Here is a 13,251-nt window from a genome sequence, read left to right on the forward strand (position 1 = left end):
AGTGTTTCTCCAGCAAGAGTTCATAAACTGGGCTAATATTTTTAGTCGCGTCCCATTTCAGCTGAGATTTGACATTGTTCTCAGTTTATTTTTGCTTCAGTGATAACCCCTCACACTGTCTGCATGTCAGTTAATCCCCTTAAAGAGCTAAAAGATTGTTCTCATTGGTCAGTACTTGACAAATTCTCTAGAAAAACATTGTCAAGATACCAAATGTATTATTTGTGTTGGCAGAAAACAGCTAATTGACTGCTACAGTACAGTATTTTCCACAATTTCTCAGCTTATTTTGGTTTGTCTCTTGTTGGAAGGTGTGAGTGTCTCAGTTTCCTGGCAGATTTGCAGCCTTAGAAACATTTCGACCATGTGTGCAAACATCTGCTCGCTCGCTAGTTAATTCAGTGTAAGCAGCCAAGATGTGAGAATGACAGGCCTGATTCCTCAATGGTCTGCTGCTGAGGGAAGGAGGGCGGGTTTAAATGAGAGAAGGGAAATTGCATGCCGAGTGACTTAAAGAGCTTCTATATCCTCCAGTTAAAGTCAGGATTAGTGCCGTCGATTTTCATTGACGGATCTTAACAAAGATCCGATTAACCGTCAAATCGATTACGATTTATTAGTTATTATTAATAACGCCGAGATGCATTAAGTAAAACCATGCAAAGAAAATACACAAACTCTAGAATCTGCTTCAAGCATTCAAAATGTTATCTAAATTGAATTGGTGTGTCACTTTGAACCCTTTGAGTACTACGTTTCAAATCTCCGCCTGGAAATTTCTGCTTATTTTAATTGTACTAAGTTCTTTAAATGTCCTATGAGTAAATATATATATTGCCAATTCATCCGTAACAACCGGAACTTTCGATATTTAGCAGTTATTTTCGCAATTTGAAAGAGTGTCCCTCAGAAACTCCCTTCACTCCCTGCTTACCGCTAATTACCGTAATAACCCGATATCGGATGAAAAGCGCAACGTCTCCGCTTTCAGAAACCGTTGGAATTTTTCAGATAGCGCAAAGTGTGGCGGAATTACGGCACTGGAAATTTGGCTGCTTCATCACCGGCACGTTCAGCCTAGAAGGGTTAGCAAACCGAGACTTAAATTTATTTGGTAAATAATGACAATTTTAATGCAAAATTGGCACTTTTAATGGACTTTTAAAGCAACTTTGTATTAAAATAAGTGTCACTATTTACTGCATGACACTTTGTGACAACAGTCATAAACATTCATAAAGACTTCTTTATATTCTTAAAAGGTGTTATGTCATGTTTATGATTGAGTCATGTCAGTCTTACGCACATTCATTTTGCTCCTAAATGAATATGAACTTGTTTTCTTTGCATTGTTTGAGGTCTGGAATGATTATTTTGACCATTTCTCATTTTCTGCTAATAAATACTAAATTTCTGCTTGGAGTTTCAGAGACATGTTGTCAGTAGTTCATAGAATAAAAGAACAATGTTCATTTTATTCAAACATATACATATAATAAGTAAAATCAGAGAAACTGATAATTTTGCAGTGGTCTCTCTTTTTTTTTTCAGAGCCAAAACACCCGCCTAGACTCTAGTAAATAAATTGAATTGAACTGAATTAGCGCAGGATAAAATGTTTTAGCTTCTCCAAACGCTCCTTCACGGACTTTTTCTTGTGGGTAAAAAGTCACATCTGCTGTGTTTGTGGACACAACACAGTAATGTAGCTGGCATTGTGTTGCACCTGACCTTTTGTGCATCACTCAGTCATGCTAGACCACAGAACTGATAGTGAGCATATTTAATGGATTAGCCTCTTTATTAGTAACAAGCAGAGATGGATGAGCTACAAGCAGACAGGACAATGAGAGATCATTAAAAATACAGCGCAGTGGATCGCTGCCAGGTCCTGAATAGGATCCAGAAAGAGGGGAAGAATGCCTTAACCGTCTGCAAGGTGGCCTTTTACTTTCACTGTCTCCTGTTTCTGGTTGGGTGAGATTTTTAGGATTTTTCTTTATTCAAATTTTAAGATCATTTGTAAAGCAACACTTTTTCATTATATGAAGATATGTGACTGTAAGTAACTTGATAGTCTTGCATTTCCTGTCAAGACATTTGATACTGCAGCATATGTTGTGAATTCTCCAGTCAAATCAGACCAAAAATAAACTTCACAACTTTGAAGCACAGCAATGAACTGGTGATAATGATACTTACTCAGATGCTATTCTTTGCAGGCACTCATGAAGATTCACTCACTTCGGCATGCTGAATGCTTAAAGTGGCTCCAAAAGGAAAGTAATCAGCTTTTTTTTCTGTTTAGTTCAACTGGCCATCATTTGAACCACTCATAGTGATGTTCAAGGCTCTGTATCTCCAGCCATTAGAGCTGCCAGCAATTCTTACATGCATACCTTCTCCAATGCACCTGAATCCAATGAATGGCTCACTACCAGAACCGCTGATGAGGGAATTCATGTGTTTAACTGAGAAGTGTTGGAGAAAGAATGCTGTTAAAAGTTTCAGGACAGCATTATGGGCTCCAGTGATCTTGATTGTAAGTTTTTTTTTAATGATTTATGAAGATAAAATGCAGCTTTTGTGGAAAAAAGTGTAAATATGATGACGTTTTCCTCTGATTGTGGTTCTGATCCCTGTTTTGATCAATTCATCCTTATGAAATATGACATATTGCAACCTCTGACGAAACAGAAATTGATTTGAGCCGTTATTTCTGAAATTTTATAACCTACTTTTTAAGGTAGCAGACTACAAATACGTTAAAGAAAAATACTTTGCATCACCGACTGTCAAAGGTGGTACAAAATGATGCATTGTCAGTATGAAATGTTGCTTGGAAGAGCGCTCTTCTGATGCTTTGACATTACGCGATAATTTCTAGAAACATGAAAAACAGTTAGAGAAGCTAAAGATGAGGGTGGTGGCACAGAGACTGGAGCTAATCAATCATAAAGTCACCAGTTGAAATATGAGATTTTAACAACGGTTTAATTTCTGATTTTTCTATTACATATAGAAAAAATATATTTTCAAAATATTGTTTTTATAAAAATGTCAATGACAGAATAAAAGAACAATGTTCGTTTTACTCAAACATATACTGATAAAAATAAAACTCAAAGAAACTGATCATTTTAAGTTGTCTCTTAACTTTTTTCTGAGTTGTATTTTTAAAATCAAATCTCCATTTATATTGTTTTATGACGTTTTGGGAGATGCCAGTCTCATTTTCTACCACATGTAAACTTTTTGGTGGAATAAAAATACTTTTAAAGGTGAGTAATTTTTAGCTGAACTGTTCTGTTCACTTTTGCAGCCATCTTGCTTTTTTCCTTACGTAACGTTTTCCTTCCAAAGTATTTTTACTTTTTTCCCTCCTTCTGTTGTTGCATTTTTGCACAGTGTTGCTACATTTTGCCGCGCAGTGTCACTGTAAACGACCCTCATTCATCAGGTTTCCTGATGCCACTCACAAAATTTAATATTTAATGACAATTACATTAATTGACCTGATCCTTAGGGGTCATCTTTCTCTGCTGAGCGCCACTTTAATGAGCACCAAACTCTGTGAAAGTGAAATCTATTCTTAGAACAACGCTCACAGGGGTGTTTATTTTGCTGTTTAGATGTGTGAAAGAAAGTAATGCACTGCTTTATGAGTTGAGTCCTCTTAAAAACATTTCCAGGCTTATCTTTTAAATCCACTCTCACCACAGTTTATCCCATGCTTTAATTCCCCCACAGGAACGCTGATAGAGCATTTGTCGTCTTCACAGTCACTCCAACACGTAGGGAAATAAATCTAAAGTAACGTTCCCTCACATAACTAAAACGACCAAAGCAGCACACGGTCCAGCTCGGTACAATAGCCTCCACTGACAGACACGCAGGTAATCCATCTTTCCCAACACACAAAAGCCATGTGCTGATAGTAGCACTGTGGGGTGTAATGGTGCTGTCAGATGCTCCCAAAAAAAGGATCCTCCCTCCCTCCCTGCCTGGTTTCCCTCCCTCGTCTCGCTCCCTGATCCGATGAGAACAGGTCCCCATAGAGAGAGGGCTGCGTCTCATTGGCTGCTGCTGCACAGGAGTGGATGGGGGGAAGAGACGGAGTGGCGAAAGCTCAAGAAGATGCAACTACTCTGCCACAGCATCCCCACAGATCCTCGAGCTGAAGGATGGCAGAGGAGTAAAGGCACATTTATGGGGCTTGAATGAATGGAAAAGGGCTGCAGGATAACTTCAGCCACAAAAGTACTTTGGGTCTGGACTTTTATGTTTTTGTGACTGAGCAGATCTCTGCATTGTCGGTCTGAGCTATCGCCGTCTATTTCAGGATGTACTGGTGTCTCCTGGGGAGAAAGGTGGTTGCATGTACTGTAAAAATGGATCCCTGTGTCCAGTGTTGGATTGTCCTCTCCTGAACCTGCTGAGACGTCGCGGATCGCCACCCTGCCGCACTTCTGGGATGGTGTGACGTCCAGCCACCTGCTGGCTGCCCCACATCTGGGTCGAGATGCCTGTGATGAAGGGGCTCCTGGCCCCTCAGAACACCTTTCTGGACACCATCGCCACACGCTTCGATGGCACCCGTAAGTACAATTGAAGGTGGTTTAAGTTGGAAATGAAAGTCCACCTGCAGCCTTGAAAATGCAATTTAAGTCAACAAGACATTTCTTTTGGTTTTAACTCAGAAATGTTGATTTAACAACAAGCGACAAGTTGTCTAAACATTGTTATTGTTTTATTTGACAGTTAGCTGTAATTTAAACTAAATGAATATTTCACAATGTGCAAGAAAAAAAAACACATCTCTATTATTTTTGCTCACAATTATCAACGTATTTTACTTTAATGTAATTTAAATTCTTCTTTCAAATTGCATGAACAAAATTTCTGATCTGAAAATGAATTTTATTAAACATCAGAAACATTTAGTGTAAACAGGACATTATCCTCGCTTTGCAAATTTAAAATAAACATTTGCCTTAAATGGACCGCACGTCCATCTCAGGATACAGAAACATGCCGCTAAGCATTCTGGGAAATAGATCCCACTCCTGTCTTTTTCTTCGTTTTTTAAAGTGCTAACCAAAAAACTGTTTGACAAAATTAATAAAAACAAAGTTAACACAACTTATTATTGTAAGTTTATCTTTCACAAGCTCACGTTAAGGTTCAAAATCTAAAACTCACTAAATTTATTTGACTTAAAGAGAAGACAGGAGACACAACTAAATGTGGCTCAAATGTTTTACAGTGCAGCTTCTTCACAAACAGTAAATAAAAACTTGATGATTAAATAATGTTACTGACAGCTAATTATAAACCATTTTCCATCAGAATGCCATATGGCAGACTTCTGCGCAGGTCCATCTTGAAAATGAGATCTGGATCTCAACAGGGTTTACCTGAATAAAGGAAATAAAAAAAATAAAAAAATAAAACCAGTTCTACATCCACAACCACAAACTTGAATATATTTTATTCTAATTTTATCTAGAACATAGAAATAGTTTAAAATATTTTTGGGTATCAGGTTTTCAGAGCAAGAGACTGAAAGTAATTTAAATGTATTCTTAATTTAAAGGTTTTCTGTCTGAGATCCAGGATCTTATTTAAAAGAGGAACCTGTTTGGATAAAACAAACAAACAGAAAAAAGACAAACACAGCAACAAAACAAAGTAATTAAGAAGACTCAGTTAAATCAGCTAAAAACAAAAGCAAGTTTTATACAAAGATTTTTCTTTTTTTGTCTTAAAAGAAATTTGAATTGTCCCAGAAGAGTCAAAGTGGTTACTGGATTTTTTTCTAAATCACAGACAGACTGATTCTGTCTTCTTTAAAAATAGTTCAAGTTCAGGCTGTTTGGATGTGAATTTCAATTCGTTCAAAAGTTTCTCAATTAGATTTGAGGTTGAACTTTGAATAGGCCATTTGAACAGAAGAAATATGGTCTGACTGTATATTTAGGCTACTGAAGAAATTGTTCCCCAGCCTTGAGTAGGTCTGTCACAATAATCAATAAATCAATTAATCACATGATAAATTAAAACAAACTCAATAATTTCCACTGGCATGATTTATCATTTATCGCTTTTTTATTTTTTAAACTGGGTGATAAAAGTCTTCAGTTTGGTCTCAACTAGCCCTTTTTTTGAAGAATAATTTTGTTTACAGACTTCAAAATTAATTTTATTTGTTGTTTTATTTATTTATTTGGGATATTTCAAACGTCTTCCAGTTCCAGTGTTAAAAGTTTACTCATCTTTGAGAATGTGTTCTTGCATTAATATGCCATTATTACCATTATTTTACTTAAAAATAGTTTCAAAACAACAACATTATCATTTATCGCAATAACTCCTGTACCATTTATCATCCAGCAGAATCTGTTATTGTGACCGGCCTGGCTTTGAGTCTTCTGGAGCTTCTCACAGGTTTTTCCCTGAGGATTACTTTGTATTTAATAACGTTCATTTTTAAATCACTTCAGATTTTTGTAATTGCTGATAAAAAGCAGCTGCCGCCACCATGTTTGACAGTGGGGATTGATCTGTTTACTAATTAGGACACTTCTGAGGGTAGCCGACCACATTTGTTAAAAGAAGAACAAACAAACTCAAAACAGTCCACTTCGTTCGTTTTCACAAATGTTTATCACTTTGTTTTGTTCCATTACAATTAATAACGTTGAAATTTGTGGTTGTAAGGAGACAAAACTCAAAAAAGTTCGAGACGCAAGAACATATTTTGAAAAAGCAGTTTGCAACTGAATTAGATTGGCTTTTTTTAGGCTGTTGTTAATTTAGGTGTGTTTTTAAACAGTTTGGGTGAATGCAAAGAGTTCCTTAACTTAAGCACTGAATCCCATTGAAAACCTCCTGGTTATTCCACCAAATACTGATTTCTGAACTCTTCCTGAGTTAAAACATTAGTACTGTTGTTTCTAAATGAGTACGGACTTGTTTAAAGCACTGCATCTCTTTTGTTCTTTGGACCATTTCTCGTTTTCAGCAAATGAATACAACATTTTTGTTTGCGATTTCGGAGACATGTCAGCAGTTCATATAATAAAAGAACAAAGTTCATTTTACTCAAACATATATCTATAAAAAGTAAAATCAGAGAAAAGGATCATCTTAAGTGGTCTCTTCATGTGCTGTATCTGCCGATTAAGGCCACAAAAGCTTTTGTTCTGTTGTACTCTTACAGTCAGACAAAAGCATAAAATCGCCCTTTTTGACCTTTTACCCATCAGTTTCACGCATTTAGCTCCAGAGAAGTATCTGCAGCCATTAGGCGGCGTTGTCATTTCTGCTCGGCTTGCGTCTCTTGTTTTGTACCTTTTGCGCGCCCTCGGGGAGGTTGTTGCTCATTGTAAACAGACGCCGTTGGCATGTCTGTGTTTGTTCGTGTGACGCGTCAGCCTGACCTCCCTCAGCTGGTTGCAGCAGCCTGAATGAAAGTGTGACTTGGAGCCAGAGCTGCTTTTTTTTTTTTTTTTTTTTGGCTACTTCTACTTAGGGACACAAATTCTTCTGACGTACCGGCAATTAAAGCTGAGCTGCACACATGCCGATGAGGTGTTTCGTGCTGCGTACTGACTGGAATTAAAAGAAGGTGTTCAGCAGTTTGTGTTTAAAACGCCGCAGAGATTAGTTGGAAGATGAGGGGGGTCGTGCCCTCATGTTTCATATTCTCTACTGAAGAGTCCTTGAGCTTCACTTGGATTTCCTGCCAACTCTAGAGGCTCTCTGTATGAATCTCCTCTCTGACCTCTGAACACAAAGCAGTAAAAAGTAAAAAAAACAAACACTTTTAACTCTTCGGTTCAGTGTTTTTCCCGATGTGTTGTGTTTCTTCTTATTTATTTCTGGCTAAAACTGCAAAATTAATTTTGCGAAATGTTGCTTGTGCTGCCTTTGAAGCGTTGTTGACATTAATGTCTTGAAACATGTCGTGCTATTTGGGGTACTGACGTGGCAAAGGGCTCATCCCCATTCACATGTTGTGGCATTTCAATCCCGCGGCTTTTGGGTGGCTGAGCGTGCGCCGCTAAAAGCTACAGGACACAAACTGCATTTATATTTCAACTTCCTGACCACTCGTTATCAGGAAGTTAACTTTTTTTCCCCCCTGCATCTTTGCTGCTAAATAATGTAACACTTTCAACTTAAAGTAGTAGATGGTAAACCTCAAAAATGAGGCTGTTGTCCTCAAACTTGCCCAAAGCTGCAGCTCCTCAAGGGGTGGCATGGAGCCCGCTGCTCAAAATAGCTTCTTCCTTGTTGCCTGGGTTACAAGGTCCCGCCACTTGACATGGAGGATGCTTCTACAATTTGGTGTTTTAGAAAAAAACAATGGTCAGCCCAAAGAGAAAGCACTTGAACTTGCTTTGTAATCAAGGACTTGCACGCAGCAGCCGGTCTCTTGTCTCAGACCGTTTGAATCGTAAAACAAGCGCCGTTGTGCGCAGAGCAGCTGCAGCCCCTCTTCACATCGCCGCCTGCAGCTTGCAGCAGGTGGAGGTGGCTGGATGCAGCAGAAATATCCACAACATTTGAGCTTTTTCAGGTGAACTTTTCTGGTTTGGTACCTCAAACTTCGATGCATTTTTACTGGGATTTTATCAGACATAGTTGCACATTACTAAGTAGCCATGTTTAGGAATGATGACTTCTGCACCTGCTTTTGGAACCTCTTGCAGCAGGAGCGTAAATCCAAAGTTTTGCCATATGGATCAAAATTATCAACTCAAAAGGGACCAAAAAAATATATTTTTTTTCCTTTTTCAACTTTAAACTAAGCTGCAGTGCTTAAACTAAGCAAACAAAGTAGCCTGATGTTCTGCTGGAACGCAGGGATGGAAATTAAAAATGTTCTCCACCAGCCACAGTGGCTATTAATAATATCTGTATGTTTCAGTTTGTTCTGTCCTGATCTTAAAGGGTGTTCAGTTCAGTTGAGGAGTCTAAGGTTTTTTAGGATGCTCGGCTGTAGATATGTTTTTCACCAGGGTTCATAAGCTGAAATCCTCTTCTGTTTTTCCTGTGTGACGTGTGCTACATGCCTTTCCCACCTCCCCAAACTCCTTTGCACGACCTACCCGGCAGTGTTTTCACGCTGACAGCAGTTCTCATGCTGCGGAGCGGCCTGACCACACTGCAGCTGCAGGCACAGATAAGAAGCTGGTTTATTTTCTCCTAAATTCTCCTCCTAAAAGGCGACCAAAGAGGGAGACAGGGAAGACTGAACCTTTCTGAGGCTCATTGTTAAATAGCTGATGAACGGGTTGTAATGAGACCAAAGCCCAGCAGGCAGACAGCAGAGAACCTGTTTGTTGCTGCTGGAAAGAACGAATTCGTTGCAAAGTTTGAAGCATTTAAAACGGGCATAGAGAGCCAAGATGTGAAGGTTGAGTCCCCAGGTGGACATTGGTGTGCATTTCTTTTGAGTAAGAATCAGAAATAAACTGTTTCTAATGTTCAGGTCTCCACCTGGGACAGCAACTTCGCCTCCATCGGAGTGTGAATTTAGGTGTGAGTGGGTGTGAAGCAGTTTTCTGCCTTCTCGGGATAAAACTGCCACATAGCTGCAGGTTGTCCAGATTTTAGAGCTCAAATCCAAACGACACCATTATATTTGCATAAGAACACATGCTCTAGCATTGAATTTGCATATGTACCGCTCCAAATTCTATGAATTGGCTTCATAATCAGTAATTATTGGTGACCTTTTCCCCCTGCATCATTGTGTTCTCCCTGATCTGACCCAGCAGCTGATTACATGCTACTGGGTGGTAATTAGCTGCTGGCCAAAGCTTCACAGGCTTTCATCTGCCTTTTATACAAAGAGGAACTAGCATCCTCCATCCGTGCGCTCCAGGCTGCGTGTTAGCATGTAGCATCATCATGTCAGATTACAGTTGTTGCGAGTCAGAACAGATGTGTAATTAAGGAAGCTGGTGCAGCTGAGCGGACACTCGAAGCAATATCCCTGAGAGGATTATGGATCCAGAAGTGAGGAGTTGTCACAATGAGACGCACGCTCAAACAGCTCATCAAGTGGTTCATGTGAGGACTGGATTGGTTGTTCAAGATGATCTACAAGAGGAGAAATAAGTGTGCTGCTGTGGAAAATTTACACATATAAATGTCTCCTAACAATGGGATTGTTCTGCATGTTTTTCTTTCTTTGCTATGATGCACCTTTTTGTCAAAACACAGGTCTGCAATTTAGCAACGCCATATAACAGGAGGTTTTTTTTAAAGGAGATATGAGTTTTCAGGCACATAGTAACTATGTTACCTTCAATATGGCGTTCATAACATCATTTAGTAATGACTTTACTGCGTAAAATACAAAACTATGTTCACTGGACTGAGGAAGTTGTTTTTAAAGCAACAACAGCTATAATAATAAAAAATAATTTAAAGAAAATAGAAAGAGATGTAATAAGTACAACATTCCAAAACAATTATTTTCTGCTTATATGGTACAAGCATCTAAATTATTTTGCATCCTGACATTATCCAGAAATTTCTTGTAAAGTAATGAGAAAGTTGTAAGAAGTACCTGGTAAGTTCTGTAAAGTATCTGGTAAGTTAAATGAAGGTACCAGAAACTATAATGTCAGTTTTTTAAAAAAAAGTTGCAGATTGAAAACCACCATAAACATTTAGTAATAGTTCTAAGAAAAGACCTGTGGGGTGTTATGATCTGTGTTTGTATTTGGATTATTTTTCGGCTATTATTGTCACTTAAGGTCTTCCATATTAATTAATTTCTTATGTTCCATATATAGTTTATTCTCATGCTAGTATCAGTCTTGGGCTTTTAAATAGTAAGATTTTTGTGTGTTCTGCGTTTTCTCCTCCAGCTGTTCTGTTTTCCCTTTATTAGTCTCACCTGCTCCCATCTCTCTTCCCCGGTTTTATTGTGCATTACTGGTTTTCTTAGTCCAGTTCTTGTTCTCCTGGTGTCATATCTGTAAGTTATTTTGGATTAAATCCTCTAATCACATTCTTGATTGTTCTTGTGTCAAAACATTTTCTGATCTAATTGATGGCATAGTAATTGCTCTATAAAAATCTGACTGGTTTTATTCAGCATGACGTACAGCTTATATAGTCAGATATTGTTCTTCTACTAAATGGCAAAGATAAAGTGAAGTTTAGCTGAGTTGGGTTGTTTCTTACAATGAAACTGGTTGTTGATTTTATTCAGGGTTCATTCAAAAATGTTTGAATGAAAGTTTCTTGAATCAAAGTCAAAGCTACTGCAACTAATCCTGTCTTGAAAGCATTGAACTCCACATTACTCCAAGCTCAGCACAAAAGTTTTTAAAACTCTTGTGGTTTTGATACAAGATGATTTATAGCTACGTTGGTTTTTGACCTGTTTAAAGGACCAATTTAACTTGCTGAGTAGCGATGTAGCTATTCTTAGGTAAGCATTACATAAAGCTGAGATGAATGCGGCTGCTCTCCAGCACATGCTGCTTCAGTAAGCTGCGGTGTGAGGAATTTATAGAACATAAAAACAGGGCACGCTTCTTTCACAGCCTGTCTTTCTGGGGTCACATCTCATTCAGTCATTGTTTCTGGGGCAATCCTGATCCTGAACTTGCAGTATTGGAAGTAAAAATACTGGTTAAGAGAGTTGCTATTGTCTTCTGCAAACTGAAGCTTTATCAAGGCTCTGTTCTTAAACGTCGTGCTAGTTTTTGATATGGGCAGCATAGATAAATGCCCAGAGTGATAATGGCGGGAATTGGGGATAGACAAAATAAATATAGCCTTTCTGGGTGATTTTACACCTACGGAAGAGGATTAGGGCAGCTGAAAAAAAAAAGATAAAGTCAAAATTATGAGGAAAAACTAAGAATTATGAGAAAGAAGTCAGAAGTCTGAGATTGAATTCAGAATCCTGACTCTTTTTTAATCAGAAATCTGAGATTTTTTTTTTCCAGTGGCCCTATTCCTCTTCCGTACACATCCGATTGTCCGGTGAATTGCAAAGTTGCAATATTGGTCACATTTTCAGCTGCTGCGTTTTGCTTTCAAACTGCACTGTGTAAAACGAGCCAAACCCTTTCAAAAAGCTGTTCCCCTCCTCACCTCTGGTGGCGCTGCGCCAAGAACCATTGAAGGAAACGACTCAAAAACCTCCGAAGAAGACACGAGAGCAATTTAGCCTTTCGCAAAATGTAAACAAGAATGGATTAGCATCATATTTTAACCGTTGTAGCATTTTTCTTTTGTAGCTGGTAAAAGACCAAGAGCCATTTCTCACGGTAGCGCTGGACTCTCACGTTTGTTTTGGTTGTATTTACCCAGAATTCCCTGCGCTATAGTCCGCTTCATGCTAGGTTTTTAAGTAGAGCAGAGATCACTCTTTTATTTTATTTTATTTTTTTGGTCCACGTCAGAGTTTCACACCTCTTCAAACGAACCGGACTTTCTAGAGTGAAAGCGGACTAAACAGGGCATGCTTTATCGCTCAACTGTGAGTTTTGAATTCATTATTTGCAAGTTTAATCTGTATTTTTGGAGGTGCTTTCAAGGTAGCATTCATAGAATAACCGCATTTGAAACTGAAACCCACATTTAAAGTCATCTCCAGCAAACAAAACAGGACTTTAATGTACATTTCATTCATGTTTAAGTGTGGAGAATAGAAAAGCAAGCAATGGCTGAGGAATGAAAACTCCTCTGCCTGTTCATGGATCTGACTAATGCCTGTCTTTTTCTGTAATTCCATGGTGACAGTTTAGTTGCTGCTCACTGCACACTCAAAGGTTGTCACTTCTCAGAAAAAAAATAAAAACATCCCCCATGGACAGCTTACAGATCTGGATCATGGAAAGCACAAGAGAAGCTGTTTAATATTCTTTCTTCTTTGGTTTTCTCTCATGATGTTAACATCTGTCTCTTTGCTTGGCATTCAGAAAATCTGCACTGATTTAAAAAGAATTGTAATTTAATGTATTTGCAAGTCTACTTTGTTACATTGTATTATTAGATTAAAAGGAATAAAAACTTTAAAGGTAACGTCCCTGATCATAAAACAAATTGAGCCTAAAAGAAAATCACAAAAAGTTAATTTTCGTGAGTTTGGTTAGTAATTTATTTATTGATATTATATGAACATTAGTAAACAAATGGCATAATGAAAATGAGGAATCTCATCTTTCAGTAGGATAGAGATTCGAAACATACAGCCAAAGCTACAAATGAAAT

At 38.1% G+C, this 13,251-nt stretch overlaps 1 protein-coding gene across 2 annotated transcripts in view; it reads left to right on the plus strand.

Annotated features, from left to right (window-relative positions):
• The first annotated feature begins 4,522 nt into the window (after positions 1 to 4,522).
• kcnh4b (potassium voltage-gated channel, subfamily H (eag-related), member 4b) overlaps positions 4,523 to 13,251 on the plus strand; it is a 46,252-nt gene continuing 37,523 nt past the window's right edge. For both annotated transcript variants that reach the window (XM_088016562.1, XM_088016563.1), the window contains exon 1: positions 4,523 to 4,598. In XM_088016562.1, coding sequence (XP_087872688.1) covers positions 4,523 to 4,598 — 76 coding nt within the window. The remainder of the gene's footprint in view (positions 4,599 to 13,251) is intronic.

This window comes from Poecilia mexicana, unplaced genomic scaffold (genome assembly GCF_051168715.1).
Source record: "Poecilia mexicana isolate PSO_F unplaced genomic scaffold, ASM5116871v1 scaffold_19, whole genome shotgun sequence".
Taxonomy (NCBI): domain Eukaryota; kingdom Metazoa; phylum Chordata; class Actinopteri; order Cyprinodontiformes; family Poeciliidae; genus Poecilia; species Poecilia mexicana.